This window comes from Salmo salar, chromosome 11, assembly GCF_965601325.2.
Source record: "Salmo salar chromosome 11, fSalSal1, whole genome shotgun sequence".
In the NCBI taxonomy this organism is placed as follows: Eukaryota; Metazoa; Chordata; class Actinopteri; order Salmoniformes; family Salmonidae; genus Salmo; species Salmo salar.
Genome location: NC_138301.1, coordinates 120,339,062 through 120,361,877, shown reverse-complemented (window position 1 = coordinate 120,361,877; position 22,816 = coordinate 120,339,062). Strand labels below are relative to the sequence as shown.

At 48.6% G+C, this 22,816-nt stretch overlaps 1 protein-coding gene across 3 annotated transcripts in view; it reads right to left on the bottom strand.

Annotated features, from left to right (window-relative positions):
- Positions 1-357: 357 nt before the first annotated feature.
- The window catches only part of scaf4a (SR-related CTD-associated factor 4a), a 53,489-nt gene continuing 31,030 nt past the window's right edge, over positions 358-22,816 (bottom strand). Inside the window, exons 13-20 of one of the 3 annotated variants that reach the window (XM_082958330.1) lie at positions 21,732-21,832; positions 20,796-20,909; positions 20,430-20,586; positions 12,365-12,480; positions 10,039-10,234; positions 9,328-9,432; positions 5,689-5,754; positions 358-5,019 (exon numbers count right to left, since the gene is read on the bottom strand). In XM_082958330.1, the coding sequence (XP_082814456.1) occupies positions 3,281-5,019; positions 5,689-5,754; positions 9,328-9,432; positions 10,039-10,234; positions 12,365-12,480; positions 20,430-20,586; positions 20,796-20,909; positions 21,732-21,832 (2,594 nt within the window). In that variant the 3' untranslated portion in view covers positions 358-3,280. The remainder of the gene's footprint in view (positions 5,020-5,688; positions 5,755-9,327; positions 9,433-10,038; positions 10,235-12,364; positions 12,481-20,429; positions 20,587-20,795; positions 20,910-21,731; positions 21,833-22,816) is intronic. The other 2 variants (XM_082958331.1, XM_082958332.1) reach the window with 2 other exon arrangements.

Genomic DNA, 22,816 nt, shown 5'->3' with positions numbered 1-22,816 from the left:
CCAATACAGGTGTCAAACCCTCAACACCAGTGTTGTAACACAGGGTCAGGAATAAGCCGATTAAAAGTTGGATCAACAAACAAACCTGACATACGGACCCTGTTGAAAAACTTTAGGAGGAAGAAAGGAAGGACAGGAGGATGTATTTCTGAAGTTTTCAAGCAGGAACACTCTACATTAAAGACCACTTCTAAGGTCTGAAAACATCTAACAAACTTTGATTTTTGTAGTGAAATATCACTTTAAAAAAAAAGGTTGATAACAGATTAGTTATTGAGCTCAGCAAAGAAGAAGGGGTGACTTTTTCCTCATCACGGTTTGAGAAATCAAAAATCAACAAATCAGAAAAAGGCTAGGTCTGGTACGAAAATAGTTTATTATTAAAAACAATTTCCCTATCGCTGAAATATTGGGAGATTTTATTCCATTGTTTCTTTCTTTTAACTTAAAAATGAAACAAACTTTTCATATCCTAAAGCCTTCCTCTAACATTTACCAGTTTAAAAAAAACATTACAGCAAAAAAAGGGGCCATTTCTTTTCCTGTCGTGATACTCAAAATTAACAACATATTGAGTGGCAACTGGCAATAAAAAGCATATTTACAGCATCTAAACGCCTTCAGACCCCTCTCTTCATCCGGGTCGTATTCATTAGTGCGCACCGTAGCAAAACGCTTTTGCAGCAGAAAGCGAAAATCAGCGTTTCTTATTGGACAAGTTCAGGTAGCTCCTCCCTGTTCCAGTCCATTTTATTCCATTTGGTACCTAATGAATACAACCCTGAATTGAACTTGGTTTGTCAGTGTTTAATAACAACATTCCAGCTCCAAAAGTGGGCGTAGTTAACCAGAGGTCAGGGGTTAGAGTCAGTCAGATAAAAAAACACTAAAAACAGTCCTTTCAGTTACAGTATGAACTCCTGGCTTCTTCTCTTTACCTTGTCTGCAACAGATTGGACAAGTGAACACATCTACCACATTGCCTTGTTTGTGTCACAACTGGCACCCTATTTGGAATAGAATGCATCTGTTGTCTATTCAGAGCAGGAAGTGGAGGAGACGAGAAGAGATTATTTAGATGACCCTGTCCCAACAATACTTTCTAAAAAAAAAAAAAAAAAAAAAAAATAAAACGTCATTTCCTCGTCTCCTTTCCTTCATGACCACTGATGGGTGTAAGGACCGGATGGGTTTTAGTTGACATCATATTACTGCTGATGCCTAGCACATCTTCTCTCTGTAGTGTGGTCACGAAGGAGAGGAGACAAGTGAAGCAGGCCATTGAGAGACTATTAGGGAAAATATGTAGAAGTGACCTGATCCAGGATCAGATATTCAATACATCCCAAATGGCACCTTACAGTACACCGACCAGGGCCCCCAGGGGACATATCCAGTGCCTTCGGGAAAGTATTCAGACCCCTTCACTTTTTCCATTTAGATACAGCCTTATTCTAAAATTGATTAAATTGTTTTTTTTTTTAAAGATCAATCTACACACAATACCCCATAATCACAAATCAAAACGTTTATTTTTACTTTTAGCAAATATATAAAAAAATACAGAAATACCTTACTTACGTAAGTATTCAGACCCTTTGCTATGAGACTCTAAATTGAGCTCAGGTACATCCTGTTTCCATTGATCATCCTTGAGATGTTTCTACAACTTAATTGGGGATATTTTGATTGGACATGAAAAACATCCCCACATGGACAGAAATTCATTTGATTGGACGTGATATGGAAAGGCCTGTCTATATAAGGTCCCACAGTTGACAGTGCATGTCAGAGAAAAAAAAACAATCCATGAGGTCGACGGAATTGTCCATAGAGCTCCGAGACAGGATTGTGTCGAGGTACAGATCTGGGGAAGGGTAGCAAAAAATGTCTGCAGCATTGAAGGTCCCCAAGAAACCAGTAGCCTCCATCATTCTAAAATGGAAGAAGTTTGGAACCACCAAGACTCTTCCTAGAGCTGGCCGCCCGGCCAAACTGAGCAATCGGGAGAGAAGGGCCTTGGTCAGAGAGGTGACCAAGAACCCGATGGTCACTCTGACAGAGCTCCAGAGTTCCTCTGTGGAGATGGGAGAACCTTCCAGAAGGACAACCATCTCTGCAGCACTCCACCAATCAGGCCTTTATGGTAGAGCGGTCAGACTGAAGCCACTCCTCTGTGAAAGGCAAATGACAGCCCACTTGGAGTTTGCCAAAAGGCACCTAAAGACTCTCAGACCATGAGAAACAAGATGCTCTGTTCTGATGAAACCAAGGTTAAACTCTTTGGCCTGAATGCCAAGAGTCACATCTGGAGGAAACCTGGCATCATCCCTACGGTGAAGCATGGTGGTGGCAGCATCATGCTGTGGGGATGTTTTTCAGCTGCAGCGACTGGGAGACTAGTCAGGATCGAGGGAAAGATGAACGGAGCAAAGTACAGTGAGATGCTTGATGAAAACCTGCTCCAGAGCACTCAGGACCTCAGACTGGGGCAAAGGTTCACCCTCCAAACAGGACAACGACCCTAAGCACACAGCCAAGACAACACAGGAGTGGCTTTGGGACAAGTCTCTGAATGTCCTTGAGTGGCCCAGCCAGAGCCTGGACTTGAACCCGATCAAACATCTCTGGAGAGACCTGAAAATAGCTGTGCAGCAACACTCCCCATCCAACCTGACAGAGCTTGAGAGGATCTGCAGAGAAGAATGGGAGAAACTCCACAATTACAGGTGTGCCAAGCTTGTAGCATCATACCCAAGAAGACTCGAGGCTGTAATCGCTGCCAAAGGTGCTTCAACAAAGTACTGAGTAAAGGGTCTGAATACTTATGTAAAAATAAAAAACTGATATCACATTTAATGTTTGCAAACATTTCTAAAAAAAACTGTTTTTTTGACTTTGTAATTATGGAGTATTGTCTGTAGATTTAACGGGGGGGAAACTATTTAATCAATTTTAGAATAAGGCTGTAACGTAACAAAATGTTGAAAAAGTCAAGGGGTCTGAATACTTTCCCAAATGCTCTGTATATTACCATCCCCTATGGCTAAGGTTACAACTGGAGGGATAAGGGGAATCCGATTCTATATCTGTGGTTGAGGGGCAACATCAAACTAGCCTGGTCCCAGATCCATTTCTGCTCTTGACAACTCCATTGCTGTAAATGTCAAGCCAAACATGACAATTCCATAAAGAGTTAGTGACAGGAGTTGTCAAGAAGGCAGAAACAGACTGGCACCTAGGCTAACATAAAAAATAAAAAGGTTTCATTTGGTAGCCACTAGGCTATGACTGCCTCAGTCTCCTGTGTTTTCTCTACGGGGTGAGGTTGACTTGTAGGTTCAGATACACACGCCACCACAGGCTGTTCTGTAGCAGTCACTTCAACAGGGAGACCAGAGGGTTCTGATTCCACCTTCTGTTGGGATTGGAAGGGTTCTACGGTGGAATCTTTAGAATCTGTAGGAGGTTCTGTAGAGGGTTCTGTCGTAGCAGCAGCAACAACAGTAGTAGTAGTAGTAGTAGTAGGTGGGGGGTTTTCTGTGTTGTGGTCGTCAGAGTTCCGGAGCTTGAGTTCCACGTTCTCTGGTTCTACCTCGGCTTTGTCTCCTAGTCGATCGTCTGTGTCCCAACGAGATGTCCTCTCTCTGTTCCTCGGTCGCCTCTGCCTCTCTCCCTCTCCTCCCTCACTCCTGCCACGCCCCCTCTCTCCTACCTCTCCTCTACCTCTCCCCCTCTCTCCTACCCCCCTTTCTCCTACCCCCCTTTCTCCTACCTCTCCTCTACCTCTCCCCCTCTCTCCTACCCCCCTTTCTCCTACCCCCCTTTCTCCTACCTCTCCTCTACCTCTCCCCCTCTCTCCTACACCCCTTTCTACTACCTCTCCTCTACCTCTCCCCCTCTCTCCTACACCCCTTTCTACTACCTCTCCTCTACCTCTCCCCCTCTCTCCTACACCCCTCTCTCCTACCTCTCCTCTACCTCTCCCCCTCTCTCCTACCTCTCCTCTACCTCTCCCCCTCTCTCCCAACCCCCTTTCTCCTATCTCTCCTCTACCCCTCTCTCCTATCTCTCCTCTACCCCTCTCTCCTATCTCTCCTCTACCCCTCTCTCCTACACCCCTCTCTCCTACCTCTCCTCTACCTCGACCCCTCTCTCCCAACCCCCTTTCTCCTACCTCTCCTCTCCCCCTCTCCCCTACCTCTGTTCCCCTACCTCGTTCCCTCTCTCCTCCTGCACTCCTTCCGCGCTCAGTCTCTCCTCCGTCTCCTCCTCTCCCTCGCTCCCTCTCTCCATCAGGACTGCTTCGTCTCTCTCTCCAGTCCCGCCTGTCTCTATCTCTCTCCCACCCTCCCCCTCCTCTCGGCTCTCCCCCATCCTCCTGCCACCCGCCAAACCTTTCCCTTCCCTCCATCCTTTCTCCCCATCCTCCTCCGCCTTCTCTCCCTCCGTCCCCAAACCGCCTCCCCCCTCCACCAAACCTCTCCCTCTCTCTATCCCTCTCCCAGTCCCTCTCTCTCTCCCTGTCTGGATCTCTGTCCCTAAACCCAGGTCTCTCCCCCCTGAAGGGCCCCCTCCCCTCAATCTCCTCCGGCCCATCTGGCCCTCGAGGGCCCCCCCTCATGAAGGGTGGTGGGGGCCCCCCAGGGAGGGGCCCGTGGGGAGGGAAGGGACCCCTCATGGGATGGGAAGGGGGCATGCCCATCCCAAACCCCCGTGGGCCCCCGGGCGGCGGAGGAGGGCCATCGTGGTGCATCATGTGAGGGTGGGGGCCCCTGTTGGGGGGCATCATCTGGGGTGGCATGTTGTGGTGGGGGGGGCCCCGAGGGGGGTGGGGGCCATGTGGGCCACCGTGGGGAGGAGGGAAGCGCTGCATGTGAGGTGGGGGGAGGACCGGACCAGGAGAGTGGACTGGGGGGCGCTGGAGGGGGATCATGCCGGGGCGAGCCCCAAGAAGACCTCCAGACAGTGGGATGGGACCGCCTGGTGAGCCCCCTGGAGGACCAGGCACCTGGTTACCTGATGAGGGAACAGAGACAGAGAATACAGCTTTAATATACATGTTCTGATAAACATCTACCAGGTAACTACTAGTGACAGTAACATGGTCTGATAAACATCTACCAGGTAACTACTAGTGACACTAACATGGTCTGATAAACATCTACCAGTTAACTACTAGACTACTAGTGACAGTAACATGGTCTGATAAACATCTACCAGATAACTACTAGACTACTAGTGACTAACATGGTCTGATAAACATCTACCAGGTAACTACTAGACTACTAGTGACAGTAACATGGTCTGATAAACATCTACCAGATAACTACTAGACTACTAGTGACTAACATGGTCTGATAAACATCTACCAGGTAACTACTAGACTACTAGTGACACTAACATGGTCTGATAAACATCTACCAGTTAACTACTAGACTACTAGTGACACTAACATGGTCTGATAAACATCTACCAGGTAACTACTAGTGACTAACATGGTCTGATAAACATCTACCAGATAACTACTAGTGACACTAACATGGTCTGATAAACATCTACCAGGTAACTACTAGTGACACTAACATGGTCTGATAAACATCTACCAGTTAACTACTAGACTACTAGTGACAGTAACATGGTCTGATAAACATCTACCAGGTAACTACTAGACTACTAGTGACTAACATGGCAGTCCGCTGTGCTGGTATGTGTGGTCCTTGTCTTCCACAGAGGTTCGCTCAGGACTCCATGCTGTGCAAAACACATATTTACTCCTTAACTTTTTAGTGACGGGGGCAGTATTCGGAAATTCGGATGAATGACGTGCCCAAATTAAACTGCCTACTACTCGGGCTCAGAACGTAGGATATGCATATTATTAGTAGATTTGGATAGAAAACACTCTGAAGTTTCTAAAACTGTTTGAATGATGTCTGTGAGTATAACAGAACTCATATGGCAGGCAAAAACCTGAGAAGAAATCCAACCAGGAAGTGAGTTGTAGTTCTATCTAATCCCTATTCAAACTACAGTGTCTGTGGGGTCATTTTGCACTTCCTAAGGCTTCCATTGGCTGTCAACAGCCTTTAGAAACTTGTTTAATCCGTCTACTGTTACTGGGCAGAGAATAGGAGCTCAGTCAATCAGTGGACTGCCTGGGACCAGTGAGTTGTTTACTGCGCGGGCACATTGGCACGCCTCTCCTCCTTTTTCCCTCTGTAATAAATACGCTATTGTCCGGTTGGAATATTATCAACATTTTATGTTAAAAAGACCCTAAGGATTGATTGTAAACATCGTTTGACATGTTTCTATGAACGGTAATGGAACTATTTGACTTTTCATCTCTGGTTCTGCGCTCTCGCGTTATGCCTTTGGATTAGTGACCTGAACGCGCAAAGAAAACGGAGGTATTTGGACATAAATATGGAGTATTTCGAAAAAAATAACAAAATTCTTGTGGAAGTGGGAGTCTTGGGAGTGCATTCCGACGAAGATCAGCAAAGGTAAGGGAAGATTTATAATACTAATTTAGTTGACTCCAGAACTTGGCGGGTAACTGTATAGCTTGCTTTGATGGTTGAGCTCTGTACTCAGAATATTGAAAAAAATGTGCTTTCGCCAAAAAGCTATTTTAAAATCTGACACAGCGGTTGCATTAAGGAGTAGTACATCTATAATTCTTTCAATAACTGTTGTAAAGTTTATCAACGTTTATGATGAGCATTTTTGTAAATTGATGTGCTCATTCACCGGACGTTTTGGTGGGAATACATTTTCTGAACATAACGCGCCAATGTAAAATGGGGTTTATGGATATAAATATGAACTTTATCGAACAAAACATTCATGTATTTTGTAACATTGAGTCCTGGGGGTGTCATCTGATGAAGATCATCAAAGGTTAGTGATTAATTTTAGCTGTATTTCTGGTTTTTGTGACGCCTCTCCTTGCTTGGAAAATGGCTGTGTGGTTTTTCTTGTCAAGGTGATGTCCTAACATAATCTAAATGTTTTGCTTTCGCCGTAAAGCCTTTTTGAAATCAGACACTGTGGTTAGATTAAGGAGAATCTTATCTTTAAAATGGTGTAAAATACTTGTATGTTTGAGAAATTTGAATTATGAGATTTTTGTTGTTTTGAATTTGCCGCCCTGCTATTTCACTGGCTGTACCGCGGGTGGGACGCCCTCCCCAACCTACACTCTCCGCCCTCCCCAACCTACACTCTCCGCCCTCCCCAACCTACACTCTCCGCCCTCCCCAACCTACTCTCTCCGCCCTCCCCAACCTACTCTCTCCGCCCTCCCCAACCTACTCTCTCCGCCCTCCCCAACCTACTCTCTCCGCCCTCCCCAACCTACTCTCTCCGCCCTCCCCAACCTACTCTCTCCGCCCTCCCCAACCTACTCTCTCCGCCCTCCCCAACCTACACTCTCCGCCCTTCCCAACCTACTCTCTCCGCCCTTCCCAACCTACACTCTCCGCCCTCCCCAACCTACACTCTCCGCCCTCCCCAACCTACACTCTCCGCCCTCCCCAACCTACTCTCTCCGCCCTCCCCAACCTACTCTCTCCCTGCTCTCCCCAACCTACTCTCTCCCTGCTCTCCCCAACCTACTCTCTCCCTGCTCTCCCCAACCTACTCTCTCCGCCCTCCCCAACCTACTCTCTCCGCCCTCCCCAACCTACTCTCTCCGCCCTCCCCAACCTACTCTCTCCGCCCTCCCCAACCTACTCTCTCCGCCCTCCCCAACCTACTCTGTCCGCCCTCCCCAACCTACTCTCTCCGCCTTTCCCAACCTACTCTGTCCGCCCTCCCCAACCTACTCTCTCCGCCCTCCCCAACCTACTCTCTCCGCCCTCCCCAACCTACTCTCTCCGCCTTTCCCAACCTACTCTGTCCGCCCTCCCCAACCTACTCTCTCCGCCCTCCCCAACCTACTCTCTCCGCCCTCCCCAACCTACTCTCTCCGCCCTCCCCAACCTACTCTCTCCGCCCTCCCCAACCTACTCTCTCCGCCCTCCCCAACCTACTCTCTCCGCCCTCCCCAACCTACTCTGTCCGCCCTTCCCAACCTACTCTGTCCGCCCTCCCCAACCTACACTCTCCGCCCTCCCCAACCTACTCTCTCCGCCCTTCCCAACCTACTCTCTCCGCCCTTCCCAACCTACTCTCTCCGCCCTCCCCAACCTACTCTCTCCGCCCTCCCCAACCTACTCTGTCCGCCCTTCCCAACCTACTCTGTCCGCCCTCCCCAACCTACACTCTCCGCCCTCCCCAACCTACTCTCTCCGCCCTTCCCAACCTACTCTCTCCGCCCTTCCCAACCTACTCTCTCCGCCCTCCCCAACCTACTCTCTCCGCCCTCCCCAACCTACTCTGTCCGCCCTTCCCAACCTACTCTGTCCGCCCTCCCCAACCTACACTCTCCGCCCTCCCCAACCTACTCTCTCCGCCCTTCCCAACCTACTCTCTCCGCCCTTCCCAACCTACTCTCTCCGCCCTTCCCAACCTACTCTCTCCGCCCTCCCCAACCTACTCTCTCCGCCCTCCCCAACCTACTCTCTCCGCCCTCCCCAACCTACTCTCTCCGCCCTCCCCAACCTACTCTCTCCGCCCTCCCCAACCTACTCTGTCCGCCCCCCCCAACCTACTCTCTCCGCCTTTCCCAACCTACTCTGTCCGCCCTCCCCAACCTACTCTCTCCGCCCTCCCCAACCTACTCTCTCCGCCCTCCCCAACCTACTCTCTCCGCCCTCCCCAACCTACTCTCTCCGCCCTCCCCAACCTACTCTCTCCGCCCTCCCCAACCTACTCTCTCCGCCCTCCCCAACCTACTCTCTCCGCCCTTCCCAACCTACTCTCTCCGCCCTTCCCAACCTACTCTGTCCGCCCTCCCCAACCTACTCTGTCCGCCCTCCCCAACCTACTCTCTCCGCCCTCCCCAACCTACTCTGTCCGCCCTCCCCAACCTACTCTCTCCGCCTTTCCCAACCTACTCTGTCCGCCCTCCCCAACCTACTCTCTCCGCCCTCCCCAACCTACTCTCTCCGCCCTCCCCAACCTACTCTCTCCGCCCTCCCCAACCTACTCTCTCCGCCCTTCCCAACCTACTCTGTCCGCCCTCCCCAACCTACTCTCTCCGCCCTTCCCAACCTACTCTCTCCGCCCTTCCCAACCTACTCTCTCCGCCCTCCCCAACCTACTCTCTCCGCCCTCCCCAACCTACTCTCTCCGCCCTTCCCAACCTACTCTGTCCTCTTACTCTACAACCTTTAGTAAAGGACTATTCTACTATTATCTCTGGTTAAGGTTACAAACCCAGGCCGGCTGGATCCAGAGAAAGCTCAACTACCCCTACACCTCCTGCTGCTGAGGGAGGGGGGCCAGAGGGGCCCAGGGGCATCGACCCAGGCGGAAGGAAACCTGGCGGAGAGAGAGAGAGAGAGAGAGAGAGAGAGAAACAGTACTATTAGAGAGGAGAGAGAAAGACTCAAGCTTGTGAGATGGACAGCTTTATATAGATACAGTAGATAGATAGATGTGTTTGAGAATGAGTGATTGAAATAGAGGGAGAGAGAAGAGAGAGAGAGCTATCTTGATAGAGAGATAGATAGAGACAGATGTTTTGATAGAGAGATGTCTTGAGAGAGAGAGAGATATCTTGATAGAGAGATAGAGACAGATGTTTTGATAGAGAGAGATCTTGATAGAGATATCGAGACAGATGTTTTGATAGAGAAAGATAGAGAGATGTTTTGATAGAGAGATGTCTTGAGAGAGAGAGAGATCTTGATAGAGATATCGAGACAGATGTTTTGATAGAGAGATAGAGACATGTTTTGATAGAGAGATGTCTTGATAGAGAGAGATCTTGATAGAGAGATATCGAGACAGATGTTTTGATAGAGAGATAGAGACATGTTTTGATAGAGAGATGTCTTGAGAGAGACAGATCTTGATAGAGAGATATCGAGACAGAGATGTTTTGATAGAGAAAGGTTTTGATAGAGCGATATCTTGTAGTGTTACCTGGTGGCATCATCTGCATGGGGTTGAACCTTGGCCCCGGTCTCATGAAGGACGGAGGAGGTCCGGGTGGGACACCAGGGGGGAAGGAAGGGGGAGGCAGGCCCATGGGGGGACCACCAGGAGGGCCAGGGGGGAAGGAGGGGTGCTGCTGGAGAGAACCTACACCTCCCATGGACTGTACCTGTACCGGATGTACCTGGGGTAGAGGAGACCACGAGGGAGGTGCCTGTTAGACTGAGGGTTGTAGATTGACCCAAGTGGAACCCACTAAAATGGCACCCTATTCACAAAATATTGGAGAGGACTCCGGTCTAAAGTAGTGCACTATATATAGGGAATAGGGTGCCATAGGGCTCTGGTCTAAAGTAGTGCACTATATAGGGAATAGGGTACCATAGGGCTCTGGTCTAAAGTAGTGCACTCTATATAGGGAATAGGGTGCCATAGGGCTCTGGTCTAAAGTAGTGCACTATATAGGGAATAGGGTACCATAGGGCTCTGGTCTAAAGTAGTGCACTATATAGGGAATTGGGTGCCATAGGGCTCTGGTCTAAAGTAGTGCATTATACACTGCTCAAAAAAATAAAGGGAACACTTAAACAACACAATGTAACTCCAAGTCAATCACACTTCTGTGAAATCAAACTGTCCACTTAGGAAGCAACACTGATTGACAATACATTTCACATGCTGTTGTGCAAATGGAATAGACAACAGGTGGAAATTATAGGCAATTAGCAAGACACCCCCAATAAAGGAGTGGTTCTGCAGGTGGGGACCACAGACCACTTCTCAGTTCCTATGCTTCCTGGCTGATGTTTTGGTCACTTTTGAATGCTGGCGGTGCTTTCACTCTAGTGGTAGCATGAGACGGAGTCTACAACCCACACAAGTGGCTCAGGTAGTGCAGCTCATCCAGGATGGCACATCAATGCGAGCTGTGGCAAGAAGGTTTACTGTGTCTGTCAGCGTAGTGTCCAGAGCATGGAGGCGCTACCAGGAGACAGGCCAGTACATCAGGATACGTGGAGGAGGCCGTAGGAGGGCAACAACCCAGCAGCAGGACCGCTACCTCTGCCTTTGTGCAAGGAGGAGCAGGAGAAGCACTGCCAGAGCCCTGCAAAATGACCTCCAGCAGGCCACAAATGTGCATGTGTCTGCTCAAACGGTCAGAAACAGACTCCATGAGGGTGGTATGAGGGCCCGACGTCCACACGTGGGGATTGTGCTTACAGCCCAACACCATGCAGGACGTTTGACATTTGCCAGAGAACACCAAGATTGGCAAATTCGCCACTGGCGCCCTGTGCTCTTCACAGATGAAAGCAGGTTCACACTGAGCACATGACAGACGTGACAGAGTCTGGAGACGCCGTGGAGAACGTTCTGCTGCCTGCAACATCCTCCAGCATGACCGGTTTGGCGATAGGTCAGTCATGGTGTGGGGTGGCATTTCTTTGGGGGGCCGCACAGCCCTCCATGTGCTCGCCAGAGGTAGCCTGACTGCCATTAGGTACCGAGATGAGATCCTCAGACCCCTTGTGAGACCATATGCTGGTGCGGTTGGCCCTGGGTTCCTCCTAATGCAAGACAATGCTAGACCTCATGTGGCTGGAGTGTGTCAGCAGTTCCTGCAAGAGGAAGGCATTGATGCTATGGACTGGCCCGCCCGTTCCCCAGACCTGAATCCAATTGAGCACATCTGGGACATCATGTCTCGCTCCATCCACCAACGCCACGTTGCACCACAGACTGTCCAGGAGTTGGCTGATGCTTTAGTCCAGGTCTGGGAGGAGATCCCTCAGGAGACCATGCGCCACCTCATCAGGAGCATGCCCAGGCGTTGTAGGGAGGTCATACAGGCACGTGGAGGCCACACACACTACTGAGCCTCATTTTGACTTGTTTTAAGGACATTACATCAAAGTTGGATCAGCCTGTAGTGTGGTTTTCCACTTTAATTTTGAGTGTGACTCCAAATCCAGACCTCCATGGGTTGATTAAATTGGATTTCCATTGATTATTTTTGTGTGATTTTGTTGTCAGCACATTCAACTATGTAAAGTAAAAAGTATTTAATACGATTATTTCATTCATTCAGATCTAGGATGTGTTATTTAAGTGTTCCCTTTATTTTTTTGAGCAGTATATATAGGGAATAGGGTGCCATAGGACTCTGGTCTAAAGTAGTGCACTATATAGGGAATAGGGTTCCATACAGAATCTGAAAACTGTGTGAGCCCACTGAGGAAGAGCCCAGGCTTGGGAGATAAGCATAGGTATGTATAAAAAAAAGAGAACAAACTAAAATATAAAGTAAAAATACCGGAGTGGCTACAGGTGCGGTCCCAGCTGTGTCCTCCACCGTGGCTAACGGCTCAGAGCGGCCATTTTGTCTGAACTCCTCTGGTGTCTCCTGGTTGTTCTGAACACTCCTCCACTCTGTCAAACAAGGGACACCTGGTCAGACTGTGTGTGTGTGTCTATGTGTGAGAGAGCATTGAACCGCAAGGCAAAACTTGTCTGCCGTTTTGGCCCCGTAGCCGCCACGTTGTAGCAGCGTGAAAAACACACCTGTAAACAGGTGCAGATAATCTGTGTGAGAATGAAGTCTTGCATCACGTTCATCTCGATATCTGTGGTGCTGCTCGTCATGTCGCTGAGTCTTAAGACTGCTGTGTATAAGCTTGCAGGAAGGTGTGTTCGGTTTTGTGTTTACCTGGGGGTGCGTTCAGCAGGACCCAACGTTTTGGAACGTTCAGATAGAAATAGACACCACGTAGACATGTAAAATAAGGAATCATTTTGGTTCTATTTGTGGTATTTCTATCTGTAAAATTCCAGAACATTTTAGTACCGAACATGGCCCAGGTGTGTGTTATTACCTGGGTTCAGTGTGTCTGGGTCCAGTGTGTGTTATTACCTGGGTCCAGTGTGTCTGGGTCCAGTGTGTGTTATTACCTGGGTCCAGTGTGTGTTATTACCTGGGTCCAGTGTGTGTTATTACCTGGGTCCAGTGTGTCTGGGTCCAGTGTGTGTTATTACCTGGGTCCAGTGTGTGTTATTACCTGGGTCCAGTGTGTGTTATTACCTGGGTCCAGTGGGTCTGGGTCCAGTGTGTGTTATTACCTGGGTCCAGTGTGTGTTATTACCTGGGTCCAGTGTGTCTGGGTCCAGTGTGTGTTATTACCTGGGTCCAGTGTGTCTGGGTCCAGTGTGTGTTATTACCTGGGTCCAGTGTGTGTTATTGTCTGGGTCCAGTGTGTCTGGGTCCAGTGTGTGTTATTACCTGGGTCCAGTGTGTCTGGGTCCAGTGTGTGTTATTACCTGGGTCCAGTGTGTGTTATTACCTGGGTCCAGTGTGTCTGGGTCCAGTGTGTGTTATTGCCTGGGTCCAGTGTGTGTTATTACCTGGGTCCAGTGGGTCTGGGTCCAGTGTGTGTTATTACCTGGGTCCAGTGTATCTGGGTCGGAGTGTGTGTTATTACCTGGGTCCAGTGTGTGTTATTACCTGGGTCCAGTGTGTCTGGGTCCAGTGTGTGTTATTACCTGGGTCCAGTGTGTTTTATTACCTGGGTCCAGTGTGTCTGGGTGCAGTGTGTGTTATTACCTGGGTCCAGTGTGTCTGGGTCCAGTGTGTCTGGGTCCAGTGTGTCTGGGTCAGGTGTGTTTTATTACCTGGGTCCAGTGTGTCTGGGTCCAGTGTGTGTTATTACCTGGGTCCAGTGTGTCTGGGTCCAGTGTGTCTGGGTCCAGTGTGAGTTATTACCTGGGTCCAGTGTGTCTGGGTCCAGTGTGTGTTATTACCTGGGTTCAGTGTGTGTGGGTCCAGTGTGTGTCATTACCTGGGTCCAGTGTGTTTTATTGTCTGGGTCCAGTGTGTCTGGGTCCAGTGTGTCTGGGTCCAGTGTGTGTTATTACCTGGGTCCAGTGTGTTTTATTACCTGGGTCCAGTGTGTCTGGGTGCAGTGTGTCTGGGTGCAGTGTGTGTTATTACCTGGGTCCAGTGTGTCTGGGTCCAGTGTGTTTTATTACCTGGGTCCAGTGTGTCTGGGTCCAGTGTGTGTTATTACCTGGGTCCAGTGTGTCTGGGTCCAGTGTGAGTTATTACCTGGGTCCAGTGTGTCTGGGTCCAGTGTGTGTGGGTTCAGTGTGTGTTATTACCTGGGTCTAGTGTGTGTTATTACCTGGGTCCAGTGTGTCTGGGTCCAGTGTGTCTGGGTTCAGTGTGTGTTATTACCTGGGTCCAGTGTGTGTTATTACCTGGGTCCATTGTGTTTTATAACCTGGGTCCAGTGTGTTTTATAACCTGGGTCCAGTGTGTCTGGGTTCAGTGTGTCTGGGTTCAGTGTGTGTTATTACCTGGGTCCAGTGTGTCTGGGTCCAGTGTGTCTGGGTTCAGTGTGTTATTGTCTGGGTTCAGTGTGTTATTACCTGGGTCCAGTGTGTGTTATTACCTGGGTCCAGTGTGTGTTATTACCTGGGTCCAGTGTGTCTGGGTCCAGTCTGTGTTATTACCTGGGTCTAGTGTGTCTGGGTCCAGTGTGTGTTATTACCTGGGTCCAGTGTGTTTTATTACCTGGGTCCAATGTGTTTTATTACCTGGGTCCAATGTGTCTGGGTACAGTGTGTCTGGGTCCAGTGTGTCTGGGTCCAGTGTGTTATTGTCTGGGTCCAGTGTGTCTGGGTCCAGTGTGTGTTATTACCTGGGTCCAGTGTGTGTTATTACCTGGGTCCAGTGTGTGTTATTACCTGGGTTCAGTGTGTCTGGGTCCAGTGTGTGTTATTACCTGGGTTCAGTGTGTGTAATTACCTGGGTCCAGTGTGTGTAATTACCTGGGTCCAGTGAGTCTGGGTCCAGTGTGTGTTATTACCTGGGTTCAGTGTGCCTGGGTCCAGTGTGTGTTATTACCTGGGTCCAGTGTGTCTGGGTCCAGTGTGTGTTATTACCTGGGTCCAGTGTGTCTGGGTCCAGTGTGTGTTATTACCTGGGTCCAGTGTGTCTGGGTCCAGTGTGTGTTATTACCTGGGTCCAGTGTGTCTGGGTCCAGTGTGTCTGGGTTCAGTGTGTTATTACCTGGGTCCAGTGTGTGTTATTACCTGGGTCCAGTGTGTGTTATTACCTGGGTCCAGTGTGTGTTATTACCTGGGTCCAGTGTGTGTCTGGGTCCAGTGTGTGTTATTACCTGGGTCCAGTGTGTCTGGGTCCAGTGTGTTATTATCTGGGTCCAGTGTGTGTTATTACCTGGGTCCTGTGTGTGTTATTACCTGGGTCCAGTGTGTCTGGGTCCAGTGTGTGTTATTACCTGGGTCCAGTGTGTGTTATTACCTGGGTCCAGTGTGTCTGGGTCCAGTGTGTGTTATTACCTGGGTCCAGTGTGTGTTATTACCTGGGTCCAGTGTGTGTTATTACCTGGGTCCAGTGTGTCTGGGTCCAGTATGTGTTATTACCTGGGTCCAGTGTGTCTGGGTCCAGTGTGTGTTATTACCTGGGTCCAGTGTGTGTGTTATTGTCTGGGTCCAGTGTGTCTGGGTCCAGTGTGTGTTATTACCTGGGTCCAGTGTGTCTGGGTCCAGTGTGTGTTATTACCTGGGTCCAGTGTGTGTTAAAACAGACCTCCCTCCCATCTTCCACCAGCTTGCTACCTATGGCCCGGCTAGCTGTCTGAATCTCACTGGACCCTTTGATCACTCGGCTAAGCATGCCTCTCCTTAATGTCAATATGCCTTCTCCATTGCTGTTCTGGTTAGTGTTTATTGGCTTATTTCACTGTAGAGCCTCTAGCCCTGCTCATTATACCTTATCCAACCTCTCAGTTCCTCCACCCACACATGCTATGACATCTTCTGGTTTCAATGATGTTTCTAGAGACAATATCTCTCTCATAATCACTAAATGCCTAGGTTTACCTCCTCTGTACTCACATCCCACCATACCTTTGTCTGTACATTATACCTTGAAGCTATTTTTTCGCCCCCAGAAACCTGCTCCTTTTTCTCTCTATTCTGGACGTCACAGATGACCAATTCTTATAGCTTTTAGCCGTACCCTCATACTTATTCTTCTCTGCTCCTCTGGGGATGTAGAGGTGAATCCAGGCCCTGCAGTGCCTGGCTCCACTCCTACTCCCCAGGCGCTCTCTTTTGATGACTTCTGTAACCGTAATAACCTTGGTTTCATGCATGTTAACATTAGAAGCCTCCTCCCTAAGTTTGTTTTATTCACTGCTTTAGCACACTCCGCCAACCCGGATGTCCTAGCTGTGTCTGAATCTTGGCTTAGGAAGTCCACCAAAAATCAGAAATCTTCATCCCTAACTACAACGTTTTCAGACAAGATAAAACGACCAAAGGGGGCGGTGTTGCAATCTACTGCAGAGATTGCCTGCAGAGTTCTGTCCTGCTATCCAGGTCTGTACCCAAACAATTTGAACTTCTACTTTTAAAAATCCACCTCTCCAAAAACAAGTCTCTCACCGTTGCCGCCTGCTATAGACCCCCCTCGGCCCCTAGTTGTGCTCTGGACACCATATGTGAACTGATTGCCCTCCATCTATCTTCAGAGCTCGTGCTACTAGGTGACCTAAACTGGGACATGCTTAACACCCCAGCCATCCTACAATCCAAGCTTGATGCCCTCAATCTCACACAAATTATTAATGAACCCACCAGGTACAACCCCAAAGCCGCAAACACTGGCACCCTCATAGATATCATCCTAACCAACGTGCCCTCTAAATACACCTCTGCTGTTTTCAACCAAGATCTCAGCGATCACTGCCTCATTGCCTGCACCCGTAATGGGTCAGTGGTCAAACGACCTCCACTCATCACTGTCAAACGCTCCCTGAAACATTTCAACGAGCAAGCCTTTCTAATCGACCTGGCCCTGGTATCCTGGAAGGATATTGACCTCATCCCGTCAGTAGAGGATGCCTGGTTATTTTTTTTAAATGCCTTCCTCTCCATCTTAAATAAGCATGCCCCTTTCAAGAAATTTAGAACCAGGAACAGATATAGCCCTTGGTTCTCTCCAGACCTGACTGCCCTTAACCAACACAAAAATATCCTGTGGCGTTCTGCATTAGCATCGAACTGCACCCGCGATATGCAACTTTTTAGGGAAGTTAGAAACCAATACACACAGGCAGTTAGAAACGCCAAGGCTAGCTTTTTCAAACAGAAATTCGCTTCGTGCAACTCCAACTCTAAAAAGTTCTGGGACATTGTAAAGTCCATGGAGAATAAGAACACCTCCTCCCAGCTGCCCACTGCACTGAGGATAGGAAACACTGTCACCACCGATAAGCCCACTATAATTGAGAATTTCAATAAGCATTTTTCTACGGCTGCCCATGCTTTCCACCTAACTACCCCTACTGCATTCAACGGCACTGCACCCCCCACAGCTACTCGCCCAAGCCTCCCCCATTTCTCCTTCTCCCAAATCCATTCAGCTGATGTTCTGAAAGAGCTGCAAAATCTGGACCCCTACAAATCAGCTGGGCTTGACAATCTGGACCCTTTCTTTCTAAAATTATCTGCTGAAATTATTGCAACCCCTATTACTAGCCTGTTCAACCTCTCGTGTCGTCTGAGATTCCCATAGATTGGAAAGCAGCTGCTGTCATCCCCCTCTTCAAAGGAGGTGACACTCTTGACCCAAATTGCTACAGACCTATATCAATCCTACCCTGCCTTTCTAAGGTCTTCGAAAGCCAAGTCAACAAACAGATTCCCGACCATTTCGAATCCCACCGCACCCTCTCCGCTATGCAATCTGGTTTCAGAGCTGGTCATGGGTGCACCTCAGCCACGCTCAAGGTCCTAAACGACATCGTAACCGCCATCGATAAGAAACAATACTGTGCTGCCGTATTCATTGACCTGGCCAAAGCTTTTGACTCTGTTAATCACCACATCCTCATCGGCAGACTCAGTAGCCTTGGTTTCTCAAACGATTGCGTCGCCTGGTTCACCAACTACTTCTCTGACAGAGTTCAGTGTGTCAAATCGGAGGGCCTACTGTCTGGACCTCTGGCAGTCTCTATGGGGGTACCACAGGGTTCAATTCTTGGGCCAACTCTTTTCTCTGTATACATAAATGATGTCGCTCTTGCTGCTGGTGAATCTCTGATCCACCTCTACGCAGACGACACCATTCTGTACACTTCTGGCCCTTCTTTGGACACTCTGTTAACAACCCTCCAGACGAGCTTCAATGCCATTCAACTCTCCTTCCGTGGTCTCCAACTGCTCCTAAACACAAGTAAAACTAAATGCATGCTCTTCAACCGATCGCTGCCTGCACCTGCCCGCCTGTCCAGCATCACTTCTCTGGACGGTTCTAACTTAGAATTTGTGGACAACTACAAATACCTAGGTGTCTGGTTAGACTGTAAACTCTCCTTCCAGACTCACATCAATCATCTCCAATCCAAAGTGAAATCTCGAATTGGCTTCCTATTTCGCAACAAAGCATCCTTCACTCATGCTGCCAAACATACCCTCGTAAAACTGACCATCCTACCAATCCTCGACTTCGGCGATGTCATTTACAAAATAGCTTCCAATACCCTACTCAACAAGCTGGATGCAGTCTATCACAGTGCCATCCGTTTTGTCACCAAAGCCCCATATACTACCCACCACTGCGACCTGTACGCTCTCGTTGGCTGGCCTTCGCTTCATAATCGTCGCCAAACACATTGGCTCCAGGTCATCTACAAGACCCTGCTAGGTAAAGTCCCCCCTTATCTCCGCTCACTGGTCACCATAGCAGCACCCACCTATAGCACGCGCTCCAGCAGGTATATCTCTCTGGTCACCCCCAAAGCCAATTCCTCCTTCGGCCGCCTCTCCTTCCAGTTCTCTGCTGCCAATGACTGGAACGAACTACAAAAATCTCTGAAACTGGAAACACTTATCTCCCTCACTAGCTTTAAGCACCAGCTGTCAGAGCAGCTCACAGATCACTGCACCTGTACATAGCCCATCTATAATTTAGCCCAAACTACTACCTCTTCTACTTTATTTATTTATTTTATTTATTTTGCTCCTTTGCACCCCATTATTTATATTTTATCTCTGAACTTTCTTCAAACTACAAATCTACCATTCCAGTGTTTTTCTTGCTATACTTTATTTACTTTGCCACCATGGCATTTTTTTGCCTTTACCTCCCTTATCTCACATCATTTGCTCACATTGTATATAGTCTTATTTTTTGTAAAAAAAATTCTACTGCATCATTGATTGTATGTTGTTTTACTCCATGTGTAACTCTGTGTTGTTGTATGTTGTCGAACTGCTTTGCTTTATCTTGGCCAGGTCGCAATTGTAAATGAGAACTTGTTCTCAACTAGCCTACCTGGTTAAATAAAGGTGAAATAAATAAATTACCTGGGTCCAGTGTGTCTGGGTCCAGTGTGTGTTATTACCTGGGTCCAGTGTGTGTTATTACCTGGGTCCAGTGTGTCTGGGTCCAGTGTGTGTTATTACCTGGGTCCAGTGTGTGTTATTACCTGGGTCCAGTGTGTCTGGGTCCAGTGTGTCTGGGTCCAGTGTGTTATTACCTGGGTCCAGTGTGTTATTACCTGGGTCCAGTGTGTGTTATTACCTGGGTCCAGTGTGTCTGGGTCCAGTGTGTGTTATTACCTGGGTCCAGTGTGTGTTATTGTCTGGGTCCAGTGTGTCTGGGTCCAGTGTGTGTTATTACCTGGGTCCAGTGTGTGTTATTACCTGGGTCCAGTGTGTCTGGGTCCAGTGTGTGTTATTACCTGGGTCCAGTGTGTGTTATTACCTGGGTCCAGTGTGTCTGGGTCCAGTGTGTTTTATTACCTGGGTCCAGTGTGTGTTATTACCTGGGTCCAGTGTGTGTTATTACCTGGGTCCAGTGTGTGTTATTACCTGGGTCCAGTGTGTGTTATTGTCTGGGTCCAGTGTGTCTGGGTCCAGTGTGTGTTATTACCTGGGTCCAGTGTGTGTTATTACCTGGGTCCAGTGTGTGTTATTACCTGGGTCCAGTGTGTCTGGGTCCAGTGTGTGTTATTACCTGGGTCCAGTGTGTGTTATTGTCTGGGTCCAGTGTGTCTGGGTCCAGTGTGTGTTATTACCTGGGTCCAGTGTGTGTTATTACCTGGGTTCAGTGTGTCTGGGTCCAGTGTGTGTTATTACCTGGGTCCAGTGTGTGTTATTACCTGGGTTCAGTGTGTCTGGGTCCAGTGTGTGTTATTACCTGGGTCCAGTGTGTCTGGGTCCAGTGTGTGTTATTACCTGGGTCCAGTGTGCCTGGGTCCAGTGTGTGTTATTACCTGGGTCCAGTGTGCCTGGGTCCAGTGTGTGTTATTACCTGGGTCCAGTGTGTCTGGGTCCAGTGTGTGTGTTATTACCTGGGTCCAGTGTGTCTGGGTCCAGCGTCCCTCCTTCTCTGATGTCCTCTATCTGGTCCTGTCGTATCTTAGACCAGGGGATGAAGGTAACGCCGAGCTCCACATCCCAGTACTGCTTCAACTCTGCCTTGATACCTTTATTCAATGCCCACGCAATCTGGGGACGAGGAGAGACAATAATATACATATTCAATTAAATCAATATTCATATTTACTTTCATACATTGATGGCCGGTTTCCCGGACACAGACTTAGCCTAGTCATAAACTAAGAAGCACTTAATTGAACTTGCTTTTTAGGATGTCTAGGACAAGGCTTAATCTGTGTCCAGGAAACGGGCCCTTTATTCTAACAGAGCCCACATACCTTGATGGCTTTCTGGTTGACTTTGTAGGATCCTCTGCTGAGTTTCTGCAGAGCTCTGAACGCATCCTGTCTGTGGACCATCACGATGTAGGCACAACCTCGAGGAGGAATCATCTGAGGGATGGGAGAGGAGGGAGGAGAGGGGAGGAGGAGAGAAGAGGAGGGGGAGAGGAGAGGAGGGGGAGAGGAGAGAGAGGAGAGAAGGAGAGAGAGGAGGGAGGAGAGAAGAGGAGGGAGGAGAGGGAGAAGGGAGGAAAGAAGAGGAGGGAGGAGAGAAGGGAGGAGAGAAGGGAAGGGAGGAGAGGAGAGGGGGGAGAGGAGAGGGGGGAGAGGAGAGGGGGGAGAGGAGAGGGAGAAGAGAGAAGAGGGAGGAGAGAAGAGGGAGGAGGGAGAAGAGAGAGGAGAGAAGGGAGGAGAGAAGAGGGGGGAGGAGAGAAGAGGGGGGAGGAGAGAAGAGGGGGGAGGAGAGAAGAGGGGGGAGGAGAGAAGAGGGGGGAGGAGAGGAGGGAGGAGAGGAGGGAGGAGAGAAGAGGGGGGAGGAGAGGAGGGAGGAGATAGGAGAGGGGGGAGAGGAGAGGAGGGGAGAGAAAGGAGAGAGAGGAGAGGAGAGAGGGGGGGAGAGGAGAGAGAGGGGAGAGAAAGGAGAGAGGGGAGAGAAAGGAGAGAGGGGAGAGAAAGGAGAGAGGGGAGAGAAAGGAGAGAGGGGGAGAGGAGAGGAGGGGGGAGAGGTGAGAAGGGAGGAGAGAGGAAGGAGCTTACCAGGTGAATTAGAAGATATTGGCACAAGAAATCAGAGATTCTAAATTTGAATTATTTAAGAGCAACCTAAAGAGTCAGTGTGTGGTTTAAACACACACACACACACACACACACACACACACACACACACACACACACACACACACACACACACACACACACACACACTAAACGTACGTTGATGGAGTCGATCTGGCCAAACTCCTCCAGTAGACAGGCTACGTCCTGCTGCTGTGTTCTCTTGTCCAACTGACCCACCCACAGAGTGGTACTACACACTGGAGGAGCGGGGAGAGACAGGGAGAGAGAGAGACAGGGAGAGAGAGAGAGAGAGAGAGAGACAGGGAGAGAGAGGGAGAGAGAGAGACAGGGAGAGAGAGAGACAGGGAGAGAGAGAAACAGGGAGAGAGAGAGACAGGGAGAGAGAGAGACAGGGAGAGAGAGAGACAGGGAGAGAGAGAGAGACAGGGAGAGAGAGAGACAGGGAGAGAGAGAGAGACAGGGAGAGGGAAAGAAAGAGAGAGAGAGAGAGACAGAGAGAGAGAGGGGGAAATAAAGACAGATTATGTGACAGTGATACACATTGGAAAAGGAACCAATTGTAAAAAAAAATATATATATATATATATATATATATATATATATATATATATATATATATATATATATATATATATATATATATATATATATATATATATATATAGTAATTTCCGGACTATTGAGCGCACCTGAATATAAGCCGCACCCACTGAATTAAAAAATATATATTATTTTGAACATAAATAAGCCGCACATGTCTATAAGCCGCAATGTACAGGTGCCTACCGGTACATTGAAACAAATGAACTTTACACAGGCTTTAACGAAACACGGCTTGTAACAAAAATAAATAGGCTTTAACGAAACACACTTGTAACAAAAAATAAATAATTAGCAGTAAGCTTTAGTTGTCTTTTTCCACTGAGTCAATTCCTCACGCTGCTGTTTCCAACGTCTTATCGACTCATTAAGACTATGCTCCCGTGCAGCAGCTCTATTTCCTTTTCCAACAGCCAGATCAATCGCCTTCAACTTGAAAGCTGCATCATATGCATTTCTCCGTGTCTTTGCCATGATGAGGGTGACAAAATGACTACCGTAATCAGAATGATGGGAAGTTTGAGAGCGCTCTCAATCTAAACAGTAAACAAAAAAGTTGTTTGACCTTAACCCGTTCGGCAATTTCATTGGTCTAATGAAAGCTTCATGCCGCCCAAAAA